This window comes from Eptatretus burgeri, chromosome 8 (assembly GCF_056783735.1).
Source record: "Eptatretus burgeri isolate ZD-2024b chromosome 8, Ebu_testis_v1, whole genome shotgun sequence".
In the NCBI taxonomy this organism is placed as follows: domain Eukaryota; kingdom Metazoa; phylum Chordata; class Myxini; order Myxiniformes; family Myxinidae; genus Eptatretus; species Eptatretus burgeri.
In genome coordinates, this window is record NC_140968.1 from 25,603,511 (window position 1) to 25,625,722 (window position 22,212).

General features: G+C 47.6%; 1 protein-coding gene and 1 non-coding gene across 6 annotated transcripts in view; one reads left to right on the forward strand and one right to left on the reverse strand.

Annotated features, from left to right (window-relative positions):
* LOC147021356 (protein LSM14 homolog B-like) overlaps positions 1–22,212 on the reverse strand; it is a 79,621-nt gene that overhangs the window by 18,209 nt on the left and 39,200 nt on the right. For all 5 annotated transcript variants that reach the window (XR_015060769.1, XM_085891229.1, XM_085891227.1 and 2 more), the window contains exon 4: positions 16,260–16,388. Coding sequence is in view for 4 of the 5 variants with exons in the window: in XM_085891229.1 (XP_085747355.1) it covers positions 16,260–16,388 (129 nt within the window). In the remaining variant the exon portion in view is untranslated. The remainder of the gene's footprint in view (positions 1–16,259; positions 16,389–22,212) is intronic.
* On the forward strand, positions 17,993–18,155 carry LOC147021357 (U1 spliceosomal RNA). Its single transcript, XR_015061381.1, has one exon. It is a non-coding gene; the product is annotated as a U1 spliceosomal RNA (small nuclear RNA).

Here is a 22,212-nt window from a genome sequence, read left to right on the forward strand (position 1 = left end):
ACTTCTGTGACTCCCCGGGACTGACTCAATGTGGGAACTTTCCCACCAGGATTTCTGTCAAGAGCACATTTTGCCTTCTGGATTTGGGGAGTGACAAATTTCCCCACCAATGCAACTTGCTCTTTCTTACTCTGCCCCAATTGGTTCTTCTGATCATGTGCTTGTGAAGGTCAACCTCTCTCTGGCCATTCTCAGAGAACAGCTTCATAGCTGGTGAGTCTGGCAGTTCACTCAGGCAAACTGGCAGGGACTGCATGCATCCATCGCATTTCAGGACTGGTCTCCTACATCTACCACCCCTGAAATTAAATCAGCCTGGGAATTCTTCCACAGAAACTTGTTCTCTCTTATGCACATATGCATCCCATCTTGTCTTCAGTTATCATACCCATCCTCCCACTCATGGTACACTGAATCCTATCATGAGACAATTGCCTTGAAACAATTTGCATTCTCCTTCTGGAAGGCAAGTCTGACCAAAGGCAATCTTAGATCATTCCACAAAGCCAGCAACAAGTGTGTGTCCACTCTCAGGAAAGCCAGAAAACATCGAGCAAACATCAAGATTGAACTTTTAAACTCATCTTCCTCTAAAACCTAGTGGCACCTTGTTAAGTCTGTCTCTGGAGTATGCTCTCCTTCCATTTCATCCCGCTTTTCAAATGGCACCACAGTCGACTCTACCCGTGATGCCTCAATTCTGTGTTTGCTTCCAAATCTGGTGTCCACAACACCTCTCTGTGGACCCACTCTACCCAGTCGCAGCCAACTCCTCATGAACTCTGTCTTTTACACCTGAGAAGGTGGAGAAGTTTCTGGGAACCCTCGGCTCTGATTCGGCAAGTGTACCAGACGGCATCAGCTCACATGTCCTAAAAATCTGCTCTTTCGCAGCCTGTTTTTTTGCCCTTTTCCCCTATTGTTTGCCATAAGTCACCTCCATTTGCTTGGAAGTCAGCCAATGTCACTGCATTACGTTAAAAAGATGCAGAAACAGATCCCCTCAACTACAGCCCAATTAGCTTACTTCCAAACAGCAAGGTCATGGAATCCATCATCACAGTTGACATCACATCCTTCCTTTTCTCCAACAACCTCATCTCAGATCGCCAATTCAGATTCAGACCAGGTCACTCTACCTTGAACATCATGCTGCTTCTACTCTCCCAACAATAGATGGAGGCCCTCAATGTCAGATTATGGCCGTCTCTCTGGACATATCTCATGCTTCCAATGCAGTCTGTCACCATACCTTGCTTTCCAAACTCTCTGACTATGGCATCCAAAGTGCACTGACTCTCTATTCTAATAGCCAATGTATGGCTCTCAACAGAATATTTTCATTCTCTCTCTCTCTCTCAAGGCTGGAGTGCCCCAAAGCAGTGTTCCAGGCCCCATCCTAATCCTAATCTTCATCTCTCTGACTCTGGAAAATCCTCTTTGTCTCTTTGCTGATGACTCCACACTCTGATGACATCCCACATCCACCACAGACAGGCAGCAGCCTCTTCCCTCTCTTCAGACCTTGACACAATCATAAACTGGTCAAACACTTGGAACATGGCTTTTCACCCCGTGTGTGTGTGTGTGTGTGTGTGTGTGTGTGTGTGTGTGTGTGTGTGTGTGTGTGTGTGTGTGTGTGTGTGTGTGTATATATATATATGTGTGTATATATATATATATATATATATATATATATATATATATATATATATATATATATATATATATATATATATATATATATATATATATATATATATATATATATATATATATATGTATATATATATATATATATGTATATATATATATATATGTATATATATATATATATATGTATGTATATATATATGTATATATATATATATATATATATATATATATATGTATATATATATATATATATATATATATATATATATATATTGTTGCGGTTTTCGCGCCCGCCGGCGTGCGAACGGCCACGTAACTCGAATCGCGGCACGTCGCCCACCGGACGGACAATCCAGTCGTGACCCTCTCGGACTAACGCCGGGAACCAGTCACGGGTGGACCTTTCGGTCTCACCGCGATCGAGCCAATCAGCCCCCGCGTGGGATAGGGTTGCTCGCCAAATTCGACCTACCAAAGTACCCACGCGGAGGGTAGACCGGGCGATCGCACCTCGCCGCAGGTCGACTTCGGACACGGGCCACTTAAGCGACCCGTTCCGTACTATCAGAATAACCGAGCGGTGTTATCGTCGACCTCGACGGTTCGATTAATTATCGGGCGTACTCAGCCCACTACCAACCCTTTACGTGAAGCAAGATGGGGATTCAATGGGGGAAAAGACGAAGCGAAGCGGGAGAACAGTTCAACAATAAAGCACATTTATTCGCGGCACACGGGAAGCACACAAATACAATTCCACCAAAAGCACACAAAAAAAAAGAAAACACAATTCCATTTACACAAAAAGCAAATATAAAAGTGAAAACACAGTGCAGAGCTAATACCGACTACCGAGCACACGGCAACACTTATACAATTCTACTTCACAGACGGCGCCGACAACACATACCCAAAACCAAGGAAAAGAAATACCTCAAGAATGAGGCAGGCCTGAGGCCGAGACCGGGTCGGGCCTACCCGTCTGGTGATGAGACGCGGAGCGGCGATGGCCCCGCAACCCGCGGGCCTCGTGGACAGTGCCTGGCAGGGGGTGGGAACGGGGCCCCCTTGGTCGCACTATCTCAGCGCGGGGGGGAAACAGGAGGGGGTTGCTGATGCTCGGGGTATAGAGGATCTTTATTATCCCTGGTGTGCGTCTCCACCTCGGCCAGGTCGCGCTGCCGGCCTCCCTCGGGCGTGCAGCTCCTGGCACCGACGCGAGCACCCCCTCGTCCGACTCTCTTCAGCTTCTCCAGCCACTGCAGGCTTCGGGCTCCAGTCTTCCACACTCGTCCCCTCCGTTCCGACTCCTTCTCGTTCTCGACTCCTTCTCGTTCTCGTTTGCGACTCTCTTCTGACTCCTTCTCGTTCTCGTTCTCCCTTCGCGACTCTCTTCTGACTGACGAACACCGTCCTTTTATCCCCCCGTAACTTCGCCTTTGACCCCCTCCCTTTGACCTTTCACCTCGCTCCCCATTGGCCCGAGAAAAAGTGGGCGTGAAGGCTTTTTGATCCACAAATTTGCATATATCGATCGTTCTGGAGGCGGGGCCAAATCGCCCCTCGCTCACCGATTGGACGGCAAAAAGTGGGCGTGTGTCGTTTTTGATCCGTTTTTGAAGCACAAAATCCGTGATTTTGTACACGCTGTTCGACGCGCGTTCTGCATGAGTCCAACACCGGTACCCACAGCGGGGCAAGAACGGTGGCGATGCTACGGTTGTGAGGTGTGCGTGAAGGTCGTGGCGGTTGTGGTGAAGCGGTGGTTGTGGTCGGTGGTTGATGTTGTGGTTGTGATCATGGCGGTTGGTCCAAAATAAAGATAGTAAAAGAAAAACGGCTATCCTGAAGAGTCGCAGCTCGCATAAATGACATGTATTCCCACTAGACAACGGGTTTGGGCCTAACTACACATGCACTTACCGAGATACCTCACCTAAGGGACCTGATTGGTGGTTTGCGAATCTGGTAACCACAACACTACCCCCTTCCCTTTTTACAGACTCGTCCCGAGTCGTCAAATTTTCGTGTGCCATCATGTGTAGTTTTCCCCTAGTACACTTTACCTACGGATCCCTGAGTGCGACATTCATGGTATTCGTGTCCCCAAAATAAATAACCTGAGGGCTGCGTAACTACCTAAACAAACTCACTCACACGGACGACTTAAATAAAATTGCCGGCGCTAAGACATACATGCCGGGGGCGCACTCATATGTACAGTACATCTTAACCTTAACTTACAAATTTTACACTAAACCATGGCCCAGGATCAATGAACTCTGCAAAAAGAAAGCAGTTAGCAGGGAGCCAGGCTGCCCGCATGCAGTCTCTGGCTCAAAACAATGCAGGTGACAGGGAACGTGGCTGGCTGCTCACACGCAGTCCAAGGCCTTCCCTTTTGAACTGAACGCAGTGAACCACAACGGTGCTTGGGCTGCACAACGCAGTCTCCGTGCCAGCTCAAGTGGCACACGCAATGAACACAACGAATGGATGGATGAATGGATGGACGCAAAACACGGTGCACGGGCTGCCACTGCAGGCCCGTGTTGTAGCTGCCAACAGGGCAGTTCTCGCAGCTTGCAAACTGTTGCCTTGATCCTGGCGCACATGGAAATGAAGAGGGGGGGGGGCAAAGCAAAATTGAACGGGGCTGGTGAACATGGGCAGTGGGCATGGCATGGCAAAGGTGCAGGCAACACAGCCCGCAGAAGAAGGCCGCTGCAGGCAAACACAGCCGGCAGATGAACTGGCCGGCACAGGCCTTGAAGAAAAACAGCCAGCAGATGAACTGGCCGGCACAGGCCTTGCAGAACACAGCTGCCGATGAAGTTGGCCGGCCTCCGCCTTGAAGCAAAACACGGCCAGCCGATGAAGTTGGCCAGCCTTTGCCGTTCAATGGAGGTTGGTGGAGGGAGTGCGGTGGTGCTGGCCACTTGGAAGGCGGGCTCGGACCTACCTACCTGTCTCCCTCCCAACCTATCGCCTTTGCCTGTCACTGTACATACCCACTCCCTTAATTTGTCAAACCCCAATTTAGCCCCAACTTATTTTTTTCTGTTGTTTTTATTTTTACTTCCCCACTATAAATCGTCCCCTAACCCCCTTTATCGTCCTTGTTCGGCTAACCTATCCTGTCACCTAGCCTACTCCCAACCCCTACGTTCCCTTCCCAGAGGGGAATAAGGGAGAACTTGCGTCCTGTGTCGAGGCCCAATTCAAGCCTCAGAATGGCCTCCCCAGAGTTCGGCGATCTAACCCAAAGTGGGTCCAGCGGCCCACAACGACAGAGAGGGGATGGATGGTGCGGAGGGGTACATCTCCTAATCTACCCTAACCATTTAACTGTTAAACTACCCCGGGGCTTTCAACAAGCGCCTCTTGCTTAAACTATTGGTTCTATAAACCCAGATTCCCGTCGCCTGTGTTGGTGTCCTTACAATTTCGGGCCTCGCCCCCCAATTTTCTCTCCGTGCCCTCACACGGTCTCCTGGCTGGGACACGTGGCTCCCTTTGGCAGGCACGACCCTCTGCCGAATCTCCCGCTATGGCACCCCCGGGCACTACACTGCCTCCGAGCCTACCAGCTCCCTAACACCGGGGAGTGCCCCCCATGGCACCTCCCCTGAAACGCACACGTGGCAGGCCGGCCTCCCGGGCCCCTTTCCGAGGGTCACCCGTGCCCACAACACTGCCCACGTGGCTAATGGCGCCCCGGGCCCCCGCACCAAGCAGGCGCACCCGTGCCCACTACTCTATCCCGGCCCCCCATGGGCCCATGGCCTACCACGGCCGACTAGCCTGGTGCCCGGGGTACCCACTCAGCGATACTCACCTTTCGCAGCCACGCTCCCAAGCCCGTCAACAGGGCTCCTGCACCCCTCCAAATGGGTCTCGAGCCTACTTTCCCACCAACAACAAAACGACCTCCATTTTTCAATTTGACTAACCCAGCTAACTCACTCTACACTGACCCCGGGGTCCCTTGGGCGGGAGTCACTCCTCCCCCCCATCACTCATCGCACCATGCATTCCCCATTCACTCCACACACACAGACCCGCTGGCCTCACTCACTCACCAAGTACTCACCTCACAACTCACCAACTCTTCAACACACACACCGCTGAACTCTGCCATCCTCCGAACTACATCCCCTAACTAACTCGTGCTCCCCCGTCGTCCCTTACACTATAGCACGTTCCCTTTTAACCTACGTAGCTAAGCTACGTCCCTGCTACACATTCACCAGTCTGTCTCTGTCTCCTAAATAATCCCATTTTATTTCCCAACCTAAATCTGGCTACAATCCCTCTAACTAATCCATTCCACGGACTCCATGAGGACTTACCCCTGCCCCATGAAGTCGGTCTAACTAAGCTAACCCTTCCCCCTAACTAGTTTCCATCCTGTGCCCAGGCTCAAGGGGGTCTTTCACCCCTTGCCCAGGAATCCTGTACACCCGAAAGTGAGGCTTGCTTCTTTTTTTTTTTTTCCATGCGCAGCACCTGCGCGGCAACTCAGAGCTCGCGCACTTTGCACCTGCCCGTGACGTCATGCAGCTGCACGTGTTCCTCGTCCCTCCTTGGACGGGACCATCCGGCAGAGATACCCCTCCTGCCGGATTCCAACCCCACGTGCAGCCATGACGTCACCGTGCGCATAAAAAAAACACAAGCCACACGTCTCGAGGGGTTCCCCACGCGAACACATGTGCTTTGCCCGTTGGAGCTGAACACACACGATCGCGTGGAGAACCCGTCCAGTCCAAATCCATTTACCTGCCTAAACTTTGTCCGTCCGCGGGATCGGCAAATCCACCGCGTGCGTTTCCGGACCGGGACTTCACTCTCGCAAGCGAGCACGTGGTGGTCTCGTGCGTTGCACAGCACGAACCTCGTGCTCACTGCTGGGTGAACCCGGCACGGTCCTCGAAACAACCACAGCCGCTACTCGGCTTTCGTTTCTCCCATGTCGCCGTCGTCGTCGCCATTCAACCCACGCATACCTGCGTGTTACGACGCACACAGTCCACTCCATTAAACTCACACCGGGAGACGCGGCTGCGTGCTCCCGCATGCCAACCGACATCTCCCTCTCATACCGCTCTCTCACACACACGGTCTCCCTTGCACACAGCGACCTTGCACACGGCCGTTCACTCACGCGTGCGGGGGCACTCACCCGCGGTGCCTCACTCGCACTCCGTCCCTCATCCACACACGCGGGGGCACTCAACCGCGGTTCCTCATCCACACACGGCCCCTCACTCACACACGCGGGGGCACTCACCCGCGGTGCCTCATCCACACTCCGTGCCTCATCCACACACGCGAGGGCACTAACCCGCGGTGCCTCATCCACACTCCGTGCCTCATCCACACACGGCGTGCTGGGAAGCACGTACTCCGGCACCATCGCCACCACACCACTCACACGTGGTGCCTCACTCATACTGGCCGTTTCACTCACACACACGGCCTCACTCACACACGGTGCCCCATCCACACCCGGCGTGCTGGGAAGCACGCACTCTGGCACCATCGCCACCACACCACTCACACACGGGGTCGCTTCCACACACGGGGACGCACTCACGCCTTGCACCACACACACAGGGACAACCACACTGGGGATTCGTGTCCCCACAAGGGTCTCCGGGGCCTCTACACCCCCCAAGCTCTCCGTGCACCCGTCCACAGCACTCGTCCCCTCAACCTCGCAAAGCACGACCGAACTCACCTGGTCGTGACTCGCCTCAAGGGGGCATACTCCCTCCCCTCGTTCCTGGAGGAGGCCATCCAGGTGCTCGCACCGGGTCCCAACACGCTCCGCGAGCTCAACCCCATTGTCCTCCACTACCTCCGTGTGTGCGTGCGCGTCACTTACCCCGTCTTCATCGTGCAGTCTTCCCTCTATCGTTCCCATCTCCCGTGTCTCTGCCAACTCTTCACCCTTTACCTCCCTTGTCTCAACTATTATTTCTGTTGTCGTCACCTCGTGTCTCGTCTCACACGTTTTGGTCTCCCCATTTAATTTTTCCCTTTCGGTCATCGTCACGACCCTCGCCCAACACGTTCCACGAATTATTTTTTCACCCGCCTCCACCGCGGGCCTGTCAGCCGTTGCACCCCCACCCAGCTCGTTTGCTCCCACACGTGGAGTCGCCATTTTTATCTCCCCGGTCACGGCCTTCATGCCCGCCTGCAGGCTTCGGCCCATGTTCTGCGTCTCACCCCGCAGCTTTTTCATTTCCTCCTTCATGTTTGTTTCCATTCCGTTCATTTTTGTATCCATCTTTTCGTTTATTTGTTGTGTATTCGCATCCATCGTCGTTTTCACTTCATTCATTTGCTTGTTCATGTCTTTCATTTCGTTTTTCATTTCATTTGTGTTTGCATCCATTTTTTCGTTCATTGCCGCCAGCATGGCGCATAGCTGGGCCATGTTGGATGCACTCAGCTGAGCCGTTTCGGCAAGGGTTGGGGAAGGGTCTTGGTGGAGAGGGGGGGGGGAGGTGTCATACACCGCGGCCGCTGCCGCACCCACCTCGGGCCCTGGGTTCAGTTGGGCGAGTCCGTGTTCCTGCACAATCAACATTTCCTGCTCGGGGATTCCATCCTGGACCATGGACTCTACATTATTACACATATACATTTCTAATACCCCCGGCTCCCGCTCGCCTTGAGACGCCATCTTGCTTCTCGTGAAGGGTTAATTTGCTCGCTCGTAATTTGGAGGGAATCGGGGGTCGCTTCTCTCACCCCTGGACCGATTCCCGTGAATTTAGCCGGAGACAGGACAGCCCGTTTTCCTGTTCTCCGACACCAGTGCCGCGAGGAGGGCGATGAATTTGTATCGCACGACCTGACACCAGTGTTGCGGTTTTCGCGCCCGCCGGCGTGCGAACGGCCACGTAACTCGAATCGCGGCACGTCGCCCACCGGACGGACAATCCAGTCGTGACCCTCTCGGACTAACGCCGGGAACCAGTCACGGGTGGACCTTTCGGTCTCACCGCGATCGAGCCAATCAGCCCCCGCGTGGGATAGGGTTGCTCGCCAAATTCGACCTACCTAAGTACCCACGCGGAGGGTAGACCGGGCGATCGCACCTCGCCGCAGGTCGACTTCGGACACGGGCCACTTAAGCGACCCGTTCCGTACTATCAGAATAACCGAGCGGTGTTATCGTCGACCTCGACGGTTCGATTAATTATCGGGCGTACTCAGCCCACTACCAACCCTTTACGTGAAGCAAGATGGGGATTCAATGGGGGAAAAGACGAAGCGAAGCGGGAGAACAGTTCAACAATAAAGCACATTTATTCGCGGCACACGGGAAGCACACAAATACAATTCCACCAAAAGCACACAAAAAAAAGAAAACACAATTCCATTTACACAAAAAGCAAATATAAAAGTGAAAACACAGTGCAGAGCTAATACCGACTACCGAGCACACGGCAACACTTATACAATTCTACTTCACAGACGGCGCCGACAACACATACCCAAAACCAAGGAAAAGAAATACCTCAAGAATGAGGCAGGCCTGAGGCCGAGACCGGGTCGGGCCTACCCGTCTGGTGATGAGACGCGGAGCGGCGATGACCCCGCAACCCGCGGGCCTCGTGGACAGTGCCTGGCAGGGGGTGGGAACGGGGCCCCCTTGGTCGCACTATCTCAGCGCGGGGGGAAACAGGAGGGGGTTGCTGATGCTCGGGGTATAGAGGATCTTTATTATCCCTGGTGTGCGTCTCCACCTCGGCCAGGTCGCGCTGCCGGCCTCCCTCGGGCGTGCAGCTCCTGGCACCGACGCGAGCACCCCCTCGTCCGACTCTCTTCAGCTTCTCCAGCCACTGCAGGCTTCGGGCTCCAGTCTTCCACACTCGTCCCCTCCGTTCCGACTCCTTCTCGTTCTCGACTCCTTCTCGTTCTCGTTTGCGACTCTCTTCTGACTCCTTCTCGTTCTCGTTCTCCCTTCGCGACTCTCTTCTGACTGACGAACACCGTCCTTTTATCCCCCCGTAACTTCGCCTTTGACCCCCTCCCTTTGACCTTTCACCTCGCTCCCCATTGGCCCGAGAAAAAGTGGGCGTGAAGGCTTTTTGATCCACAAATTTGCATATATCGATCGTTCTGGAGGCGGGGCCAAATCGCCCCTCGCTCACCGATTGGACGGCAAAAAGTGGGCGTGTGTCGTTTTTGATCCGTTTTTGAAGCACAAAATCCGTGATTTTGTACACGCTGTTCGACGCGCGTTCTGCATGAGTCCAACACCGGTACCCACAGCGGGGCAAGAACGGTGGCGATGCTACGGTTGTGAGGTGTGCGTGAAGGTCGTGGCGGTTGTGGTGAAGCGGTGGTTGTGGTCGGTGGTTGATGTTGTGGTTGTGATCATGGCGGTTGGTCCAAAATAAAGATAGTAAAAGAAAAACGGCTATCCTGAAGAGTCGCAGCTCGCATAAATGACATGTATTCCCACTAGACAACGGGTTTGGGCCTAACTACACATGCACTTACCGAGATACCTCACCTAAGGGACCTGAATGGTGGTTTGCGAATCTGGTAACCACAACAATATATATATATGTATATATATATATATATATATATATATATATATATATATATATATATATATATATATATATATATATATTATATATATATTATATACTGTGTGTCATTATATACTTGGCACATTATATACTGTGTGTCAGGTCAGGTTCGATCTGTGACCTGCTACAGGTACCATGTAAACCTGTACTAACCTGTTCCATGATCGGGTTGTCGGCGACTAAACCGTCTCCCCCACCAGGTTTTCTGGTGAGGAGGGTGTTTGGATATGGACACCCAGCAGGATTAAAAACAAAACCTGTCAAAGGGCGGAGGAGCTCCTTGTGAGCCAACGGCCATCCATATCTAGTGCCCAACTGTGTCTGCGGACGTCCTCCTGCAGTTGGGTCACTTCTTCTTAGGAGGTTGGTGGCAGGATTTGCACTCCGGCCACCGTAAAATCCTTCATTCCGCAAAACGCAAAAACGCAAAAAAATCTGAAAACCCACTCCGTGGGAGTACCTCCTGTGCAGCTTCCCTTCACAGGGCAGCTCACCGGATGACGGGATTGGGGCAAAGCCTTCGGGACCCCCAATCTTTGATAGGAGGGAAACCACGGGGTAACATCCCTGGGTCAGATTGCGGGAGAGTGTGTCGGAGTGGTGCTGAGGTGTCGTCCACCAGACGGCGGTCTCCTTGGGTTAACCTGAGGCGGTCCCTTCGGGTGGGTGCCTGGAATGTCCTATCCCTAAGAGAGGATGATCACCTGTCTCTGTTATCATCTGAGCTCAAGCGTTTGGACATCAGGATTGCAGCTCTCTCTGAGGTTCGGAGACCGGATTGCGGCGAGATAATGGTGGGTGGTTACACCTACTATTGGTCTGGTCGCTCTGATGGTTACCATACCCAAGGAGTTGCTGTAGCTGTGTCCAATAAGCTGACCCCAATGATAATTGAGGTAACACCGGTCAACGAGCGTATTATGAGATTAAGGATTCGTCACTCCTTAGGTGTCATTTCCCTGGTCTCTGTTTATGCTCCGACTGAGGCGAGTGATCTCACCGTGAAGGATGCATTCTACGCCACACTCGAGTCTGTGGTTGATCAGTGCCCCAGCCGAGATACACTTCTAGTCTTGGGGGATTTCAATGCATCGACTGGAACTGATAGGGACGGTTATGAGGTGTGTTGGTCCCCATGGGTCAGGAACTATGAACCAGAATGGCACTAAGTTCCTTGACTTTGCAAGAAGTCATGGACTTAGGGTGGCTGGTTCATGGTTTCAGCGCCCACAAGCTCATCGCTGGACTTGGTATTCCAATGCTGGCGGTGTGGCAAAGGAGATTGACCATGTCCTCATTGACGGTCGTTGGAGGATGATCCAGAACTGCAGGGTCTACCGGAGTGCTCAGTTCCTCAATACTGACCACAGGCTTGTTGTAGCAACTCTAAAGCTGCACCTTAAATCCTGGAGAATGGTACCATCCCAGCCGAGGCTGGATGTTGCCAAGCTCAGCGATGAGAGAGTAGCTGAGGAGTTTGCGAACAGGCTGAGTGGACACTTGGGGGGTCTGGGTGCTTTGGGGGGTCCTGAAGAGTTGTGGAGCGCCTTCAAGACCACCGTCCTTGATGTTGCCGTTGGATGCCTTGGAGCTCACCGCAGGGCAAAGAAGAATTTTATCTCTCAAGGGACACTGGATACCATTGACCAGAGTCGCAGGGCCAGGCTGAATGGCAGAGCTGAGCTGTTCAGGGAGCTGAGGCGTAAAACTGTACGTGCACTGAGGGTGGACAAGGAGGCCTATGTGCGAGGAATCTGTGAGGGGGTAGAGCATCACCTGTGGACAGGTGATTCTCGTCCCGCTTACAGGGGAATTGGCGCATTACGTTCATCCAAGCCCATCCCTCGGAGCACTACAGTTCGAGCAGAGAGTGGTAGGCTCTTGACAGAGGAGTCTGAAGTGAAGGCCCGCTGGGCCGGTTACTTTGAGCGGTTGTACCAGGCAGATCCCCCAACTGTCGAGTTGGACGTCAAGGGTGTTACAATCCCTGTTGCTGACCCTCGAATCAATCCGTGGTCCACCTACGCTTGTGGAAACACGGGCTGCGGTGAACCAGTTGAAACGGGGCAAAGCTCCAGGGATCTGTGGCATCCATGCCGAACTTCTCAAGGCTGGTGGAAATGCTGCACTCGTGTCGTTGCATGCAGTTTTGTGCTCTGCCTGGAACACAGGCATCATCCCAACTGACTGGAAGAGGGGCCTTGTTGTCCCTCTCTGGAAAGGGAAGGGTGATCGCCAAGACTGCAACAACTACCGAGGGGTGACGCTGCTCTCAGTGCCGGGCAAGGTCTTTGCTCGGATAATTCTCGATAGGGTTTGCCACCATCTGCTTGAGCACCAGCGTCCAGAGCAGTCAGGCTTTACACCAAAGAGGTCAACGATTGACCGTATCCTTGCACTTCGTGTCCTCACCGAACGCAGACGCAGAGTTTCGGCAGGGGCTGCTTGCAGCCTATGTTGATCTCTGCAAAGCGTTCGATTCAGTGAATCGGGATGTCCTGTGGAGGATTCTTGGTCTTCGTGGGGTGCCACCAAACTGATCGATCTGATGTCTGAACTCTACTCTGGTACTGAGAGTGCTGTGAAGTGTGGTGGTACCATCTCTGACTTATTTCCAGTTGTTACTGGAGTTCGTCAGGGATGTGTACTTGCCCCCACACTTTTCAGCACTTGTATGGACTGGATTCTAGGGAGGATGTCGGAGAGATCAAGTTGCGGTGCGTCATTTGGGAATGTCAAGATCTCGGACCTTGACTTTGCAGATGATGCAGTCATCTTTGCGGAGACTTTAGACATCCTCTTGAGGGCCCTCGAGGTGCTGAATGAGGAGTCGGAGCCGTTGGGATTACGGGTTTCTTGGGTCAAAACTAAGATCCAGGCTTTCGGTGACATCTCATGTCTCATGAGTGGAGGAGGCCAGTGGGTCGACCACGTGCCTCATGGTTGCAACAGGTTGACCATCATCTCAAGGAGATGGGGATGGGCCTGGCATCTGCCTGGGGGATGGCCAGACGGAGGCCCATGGAGTACCGGCGGAAAGTGGACGCAGCGACGTGCTGTTCTGGCACATGCTCCCATACCTGACCTGATATAGATATATATATATATATATATATATATATATATATATATATATATATATATATATATATATATATATATATATATATGTATGTGTATATATATATATATATATATATATATATATATTTATATATATATATGTATATATATATATATATATATATATATATATATATATATATATATATATATATATATATTTATATATATATATATATATATATATATACATACACATATATATATATATATATATATATATATATATATATATATACACATATATATATATATATATATATATATATATATATATATACACAGGGGGCTGCAAAAGTCGGTATACAGTAAGGATTTGTATGTTATTATTGATATGCTTGTATAATCAATAAAATACGTTTTGTGCGCACGTTCTGTTTTTCATTATTGTATACCTACTTTTGCATATGCATATATAGATATAGATATAGATATATATATATATATATATAGATATATATATATATATATATATATATATATATATATATATATATATATATATATATATATATATATATATATATATATATATATATATATATATATATGAAGACCACAAGGGGAAAACCAGAGATGTCAGGATAAGTCAATTTTGAAGAAACTGAAAACAAAGTTTCAAGACTTTGGTGGACTGTTTAATAACTGTCATATAGATTTCTTTTCCAGTAAAAGGAAGAGTGATCATTGGCCGATCAAATTAAGCATGTAGCATTTGCCAAGCTTCTGTGTTATTTAATTTAAGAGCAAAGAACGAATCAATGTTGCAAACTGACATCACTGGTTATTCCCTTGTTTAATAATTGCCATGCAATTTTAACCCAGGATGTGTAGCAAATTCATGCTTGTTGGTTATTAGCATACATTACATGACTTTGGTGATCACAGATTATTTTTTTCAACATTAAACGGTCAATGTTATTTTGTTTTATTGGTGTTCAACGCCATACTCAAGGGTATTTCGCTTATATGACGACGGATTCTCCATTTCTTACTCCGTACTACTTAATATGATGGAAAACCGGGAGGAAACCAAGGATAAACCACCCCGCGATAGCCGAAGTCACCTCATGTGACTCCCTCATATACCTAAGCAGGTTGATTGGGCGGTGGGTACATCAAATGAGGATGGGTACTCAGACGCGCTAACCATTAAGCCATGGCGTGGGTCCCATAAAAGTCACAATAAAGGTTTGACCAGGCTTGAACCACGATATGCACCAACTACGGAGCCCATGATATAACCAAATAGGCCATTGTAGTGCTCAGAGTTTATGCTGTGAAAATTTTACAACCTTTCATTTTTTAGTTTCTCAACTCTGAATATTATGGTGGAACAGTTAACATGAATGAAAGGGAGATAACCAGGAGTAAAGTACTGACAACTCTGGGTTTCTACTTGTTCAGCTTTGACAACACTTGTTTTTTCATTGCACGGCAAAACTTTATACCACATAAATTATGTGACACCCCTGGTTATTTGTTAAAGTAATATTGTGAGAGAAAACCTTATGTTGCCAACTACTGGCAGGCGCAATAACCCTGAAATTTATAAAAAGTGACATCTCTGGTTTTCCCCTTGTGGTGTTCATATATATAATATCTCATACCACAAACCCTCCCATCTACTGTCTCAACAACCCTCTTGAAGTCCAGTCACTCAAACTCCTGTGTCTCACTATCAGCTATGATCTTTCTTTGGCAAACCACATTTCAAAGTTGGCTTCCAAAGCCAGTCATCTACTGGGCATCCTCTGTCATGCAAACTCCTTCCTTGGCACACCTGAACTCCTATCCACCGACAAGGCTTTGATTTGCATCTTGATGGAGTACTGCTCTCCTCTCCTCTCTGGGATGGTTTTCCTGCCTCGCACCTTGCTCAGCTTGAAGCCATGGAAAGCAAGGCCTTCAAGATCATTGGAATCTTCCATGATGAAGCTGAGTCTCTGGGCCGATCACTTCGCCATCACTGACAGGTCGGTGGTCTCTCTGTCTTCTTCTGCTTTATGGTAGTGCACCCTCTGCCCGATGTGCTTTGTACCCCCCTGGTATCTGCAGGATGCATGCAGTCTACCAGAAACTCCCTTCTCGTAAACTCCCAAAATCCAGAATTGCTGCTTACCTCCAATGATTTGTTCATCCTTTTTTCCTGCTTGTGAAACCAACTTCCACATTTTCTTGAATATTTCTTCCCCCCAGGTCTTCACCAGACAGCTGTTCACCATCATCTTAGGTCATCCCCCATCCAAAACTATGATCTTTTCTACACCCGTTAAACCACCCCTACCCCCACCGGAAATTTTTTTGCTTCCACATTCACGTCCACCCCTTGCATTCTCCTCCACCCCCGCTGTTACCCGCATCCCTCGTTTGTTCATTTGCCTATTTTCGCGCTCGGCCCTGCTGTTGGCACTTCCCCCTTCTCGTTCTCCTGTTTCTTTTGTTATGTTGCGTCCTGATCCGTTCTGTGTTCTAGCTCTTCCACGAGCTCAGACTCTGTATACAAAAATAAGTAGATAAGTAAAGAGCCTGACAAAGAAACCTGTGCATTGCATGTGAGGATAAATATTACAGTAGGAAGATTGACAGGTGAAAGAAGAGATAAACACAGCAAAGAGTTTGTGTTACTGATATCCTCCCTGTTCTGGATAGTCTGTTCCCTTTCGTTAATAGCTCAAATTAACATCCACTGGATAAACAAAGGGGTTTCTAAACAATCAACGAAAATGTTCAGTCAACTGCTTTTTCCCATCAAAGTACAACTTTTAAAACTGCGAACAAACTATATATTCTGTTTTGAAATCAGAGATGTAAATATATTTCTCATCTAGAGCCAAAGGTTTTCAAAGTACACACCTTGCAAAGTGAGGAGACTCTTGGGAGACAGGAGGTCGGGTGTGAAACTCGTGTCGGTGAAACGTCCAGCACGTGACCCAGGTGTGCCTCGGATGGCCGCTCCAGGTGCGAGCGATGACAGCGAACTCCCTGTTGGACGACAACCCGTTAAAGGCACAAGGAATCTTTGAGTCGAGGATTTTATTTGAATGTAAGGTTCTTGTCCGAGACTACGAATGGAACGTACTAACAGATATATTCCCTGCTAAAGGAGATCTGAGGAAATCAAATGCTTGAGGTGTGCATTGTGTGCAAAATAATAACTTCAAGATTGGTGCCATAAAGGCAGAGATAAATATCTGAATGTAACACGGTGAAAATCAACAAAAGTAACAAAAATAAATGAGAACTATAACATCTGGATCACCAAAAACACAAGGCTGGCAAGACTGAAATAATCAGTCAAACCTGTGTTGATGCAAGCCCAGGTCAGCAGTTTACACTAGACTTACCTTGAAGAAGTCACCACCGAGGATAGGAATTATTGCAGGTTGGGGAAACGATAATTCTGAAAACAAATTCTCTCACTCCTGGAGAGCATGGATTGAATAGTGTCTTCAAATGCACCACAGGGAATCTATCCGTATGGCTAAAACTAGCGTATGCTTCGAGTTGAACTCAAAGTTTTGTTCCTCATCGACATTGTGGGAAAAATTTATATTAATGTATTCTAAATTGTAACAAATGGGGTTTTAGAAATGTAAGTTGATGCTACAAGTTGAATTGGCTGTTTTATTTGTCCAAGAGGCTTTTGCCCTAGATGTTGATAGAATGTCTTAGTCTGGAGCAGTATGACCTGAGCTGATAACAGCGAACCTTTGCCTCGAAATGTACGTAGTGGCTTCTCGCCTAAAGCACACGTCTTCAGTCTGGGTTGGTAGCCCCCACCACTCTCCCATGAAAGTATAAAATGCTTTGAAATTTAAAATAGTTTCAGTGCAAGGACGTGAGGAAGTATAGTATCTCAGTGGCTTGTACTCCTTGGAACTGACCAAGTACCAAGTTAGAATAAAACTCTCTGATGTAATGTGGAAGTGAATTGAATCGGGTTGGTTTAACTGTTAACTAAAAGTAAGAATAAATGAAATAGAATAAATAATATTGCAACAAATGGGGATTCTTAAGTTCATTGTACGAGGGTGAGAAGTGTATAGTGGATAATTCGAAAATAAATTGTTTCACAAAGAAAGGACTTGTGTGGACATCGGTTATCAGTGTCGGTGGGTGTTATGCAGGATTTTATAACCAAATCGGATAAACGTTAAACTCTGCCTGAAGTTAAATAAGATTCCACAATCAACCAGGAAGAATCCTTCAACGATCACAACGGGGTGGGTGAAAAATCCACAATAGTTGGCGCCTGGTGACTAGGATTCGAACCGACGTTGTGCGGTGCTCGTGACCGGAGGTGCTTAATCTGCCGGAGGCAGTGCCTGGAGGAATGACAAGTGCTTGAGCGAAGGTAAGGGAGAGCGCTCTCAGCAGGTAACGCATTTCGAACAAAGAAAAGTTCATTGTCAGATAATTTTATTGATAGAAAGAGGAGGTAGCGGAGAGAGTCCGTTTAAAAGTAAACGATAAGTACTGTAGTTGTTTTCGAAAAGTGCTGGAGAAGAAGAGTCAGATGAAATGAGCATGATGAAGTGACATGCCACAGACCACGCAGAGGACGTGTGAGATATATGTTTGCATTGATACTTACCTGATAGGAGAGATACCGCGATCAGTTCGTTAAGGCGGTATTCTCAGGGCGAGGCCTACCCATTGCACTACAGGAGGGAGGTTGAGCCTTGCGATTTCCCCAAATGTGGGAAAGTCGACCTGAAATTTGTAGGATGCAGGAGACGATAGACCGGCTGGGTGTGTGGCTGGTGATTTGCATTGAGATGCATGTGTTGCTGAGAATGAAAATGAAACTTGTGCGAGTCCAATAGATTTCACTGCAATGAAACGTGTTCTGTGGGGATTTTGACGATATTTTAACAACTAAAGAAATATCAGGCAGAGTCAAAATAAAACAGCCTGGCTGTTCTTAGTTTGGTGCTGATAACGCACGAAGGTCGCAGTTGTGTGTGCGAATTCAATTCAATTGGAATTGGAAGAGATTGTGAGCTCGCTGGGGAATTAAATTTTTCTGGACAATGTGATACATGAATGTCTTGTTAGAAATAATAATATTGCAACAAATAAAGCGTGAAGAGATGGACATTCATAAAATAAATTAAATAATTAAAAAACACCTCGGCAAGACAGTCTGAGGACGAACTCGTGCTGAATTAAGCTGTGGGTCTGTTTGGGTTGGCATGTTATGCATTCTTAGCTTTGTATTTCCACGCGAAGGTCGCAAGCTGCGACTGCAGCTCGCCCCCTCCACTGGATCTGTGGGGGGTGGCATGTCTCTCCACTGGGTCTGTGTTTGAGTCTTAGCTTTAAGTGTGAAATTCGATTCATATGCAGATTCAAGAGGATGGGGGCTATTGTGTCGAAGTGTGCATGCCGTTGGCAATGACTTTAAAATGATATAGAAATGTGATTGGTATTTGTCACGTGATCACACGCGAGTCTATGAGATGCAATGCTCGTTAGTGTGTGTGTTGAAGCCATGACAGAGTAATGCAAAACTGTGGGTTTTGCCTGTCTTAGAGTTTTTCTTTTTTCTTCCCACCGGATGTGGAGAAAACTTCCTGTTCCTTGTTGCTTGGTGTTTGTGGCGCACCCTCTCTACTGAATCTGTTTAAAGTGAAGTCCATTTAGGGAAAAAGTGTTGGAGTTTTATTTAAAAGCCATAGGGATTTTGGATAAATTGAAATAACACTTGTGAATGTGGGATATATTCGGAATGTGAAGTCTTGGGAGTTGAGCTCTCGCTGGCATTGTGATGATTTGTAATTACACAACCCGGCAGGTTTGAGTGCTGGACAAGCTCTGAGGACATGTCAGAAATGTTTCGAATATTTTGATTTAAATGTAGAAACGTGATTTGGAATGATTTTAAAATTGATTTGATGATGTTTAGCACAGAGTGATTCACAGATAATTGATGATGCCCTCGGATGGACGTTTAAATAGGCGTATTGTTTTATTCGTCTGCGAATGTTGAGGTTGCCTGAACTTGTGCTGGGAAGGCAATGACAAATAACCCAGTGTAACCCTTTGATCAATTCAGTGAAGGTAAATTCATGATTTAATTGAATAGATGCTGAAGATTTAATTTTTGATTTATGGATTTTAAAAGAAAATATTTTATTGTCTAGACCAAAAGTTGTTTAAGAGAGATTGGTTAAACATTATTTTTGAGATATTTTACGCTCTGCAGCCAAGGACACTCTGCAGCTCGGCAACTCGATGCCAGGATTGCCGAGCGGAGTGGAACTCTCAAATTGGGGGTTGTGCGGTAACTGTGTTAGTAGTTACTTTCAGACTAAGCTCATACAAAACCCCTTGTTAATCTGTTAATTGAGGATAAGGAAAAGTTACTGAGAATTAAATCAAGATAATAAAAAATGGCAGTTGCTCTGGAACTATTTGTGAATGAAACTGTAAATTGTTTAGCAGATGTGAATGTTAAAATGGTAACTGTGCAAAATCGAATTGGATTCGGTTCTTGAAGAAATAGATTACTTTCATATTTTGGGATAAATGATGGAATATTTTTGTGAAAAGAATTGGTGATCGCAAATTGGAACCCTGATAAAGACTGTTTGCCTTGACATGGAAATAGCAAATGAGATGAATGTTTTGAATAATCGATGTTAACTTTGATTCTGTTTGTTTCGAAGTGTTGAACGCAGTTAAACCATGAAATTTACGATTTCATCTAAATGACACTTGGAAAGAACTTCCACACAAAGATTGGACGATGGGAGAACCCAGATTTTGGTGATTGAGCATTCAACACGTGATCATGCCCCTTCCTGAGGAGATAAGATGAAGGAAATGTGAAAAAAAAGAAAAACCTACTGAGGAGAAGGTTGAGCAAAGTCTTAACGTCAGCGTTGTGTGGTGCCTGCGTGGAGGAATGTTCTCAGCCACAGTCTCGATTGCCGCTCTGCAAATACATCCAGAACTTGCTGTGGTTGCTTCAATGTACAACAGGCCTGGAGTTCCACACTGCGAGTCGTTTACAACATGTGTTCAATGGTGCGGGATGGGGGCTCGTGCTACAAAGCGACTGCATCTAACGTGCGCAGCTCGATTTGTGCGAGGCCCGATTGCACAGACTGCTGCTGCGAGGCCCCAGGCTCTGTTGGGGCTGGATCTCTGTTCACCTCTCGAGTCCTTTTCGTCTCCTTCAACCCAGTGTCAGGCCCAAGCTTGTACTTGCCCACATCTACCTTCTCCTCAGCTCAAGGAGTGCTTTGATTGTGTTTCCCGTTGGGTGCTGCTCTATCCACACCCTGACCTGTTTATCTTCTGACTTCGGGTAGCATGTTTTCAATGTGTGACACATGCTGATGAACAGACCATAAATAAAATGGAAACTCACTCATTTTCTGATATGAGCACTCGCTGCCATTGTTGATTGAACTTGAGTAATGGAAATCTTTTCTCCTTCAGGAACGGGACATGGTAATCACGTGTAAGAAAAATTATTCAAATTTTCCTTGAAAAAAAAAAACAAAAAAATGGGGGAGTGTGGGGGAAAAATTTATATTAATGTATTTTAAATTGTAACAAATGGGGTTTTAGAAATGTAAGTTGATGCGACAAGTTGAATTGGCTGTTTTATTTGTCCAAGAGGCTTTTGCCCTAGATGTTGATGGAATGTCTTGGTCTGGAGCAGTATGACCTGAGCTGATAACAGCGAACCTTTGCCTCGAAATGTATGTAGTGGCTTCTCGCCGAAAGGACACGTCTGCAGTCTGGGTTGGTAGCCCCCACCACTCTCCCATGAAAGTATAAAATGCTTTGAAATGTAAAATTGTTTCAGTGCAAGCACGTGAGAAAGTATAGTATCTCAGTGGCTTGTATTCCTTGGAACTGACCAAGTACCAAGTAAGAATAAAACTCTCTGATGTAATGTAGAAGTGAATTGAATCAGGTTGGTTTAACTGTTAACTAAAAGTAAGAATAAATGAAATAGAACCAAATAATATTGCAACAAATGGGGATTCTTAAGTTCATTGTACGAGGGTGAGAAGTGTATAGTGGATATGTATAAAATAAATTGTTTCACAAAGAAAGGACTTGTGTGGACATCGGTTATCAGTGTCGGTGGGTGGTATGCAGGATTTTATAACCAAATCAGATAAATGTTAAACTCTGCCTGAAGTTAAATAAGATTCCACAATCAACCAGGAAGAATCCTTCAACGATCACAACGGGGTGGGTGAAAAATCCACAACAACATGAATGATCACTCTGATAAGCCTGGTGTTGACTTAACGGTTAAGGTGACTGGCTTAAGATCCTGGGGTCTTGACAGGGGTGCAAATTAACGGCCGCCCGGTCGCCAATGGCACCTAACTTCTGTGCTGGGTTGGTACATAATACTGCCTTACCTGCCCGGCTGGCGAATCACCGGTGATTGCTGTTATTTTGTACAATTTGGACTTGCTTCTCTACTAGTTTTCTCAACTAGAACTACTGTTTTTGTCCGCAGAAATCTGTAGAAATCACCAGTAATTCTGCGGCGGCCATTTTGTCTGTTTTCATCTCGTTCCAAATTACGCATGATTGCGCGAGATTTGACGGTTTGGCACGGTTTGGATGCATTTTCTCATGCCCAGGTTGGTTAAATGAGTGAATTTGGGTGAATGAGAGTTTCATGGGTGAGGTTAGGTGAATGAGTGAGTTTGATGAGGCTTTTGGGTTAATGAGTGAGTTAGATGAGTGAGGTTAGATGAATGAGTGAGTTTGATGGGTGAGGTTGGGTTAATGAGTGAGTTTGATGGGTGAGGTTTGGTGGATGAGT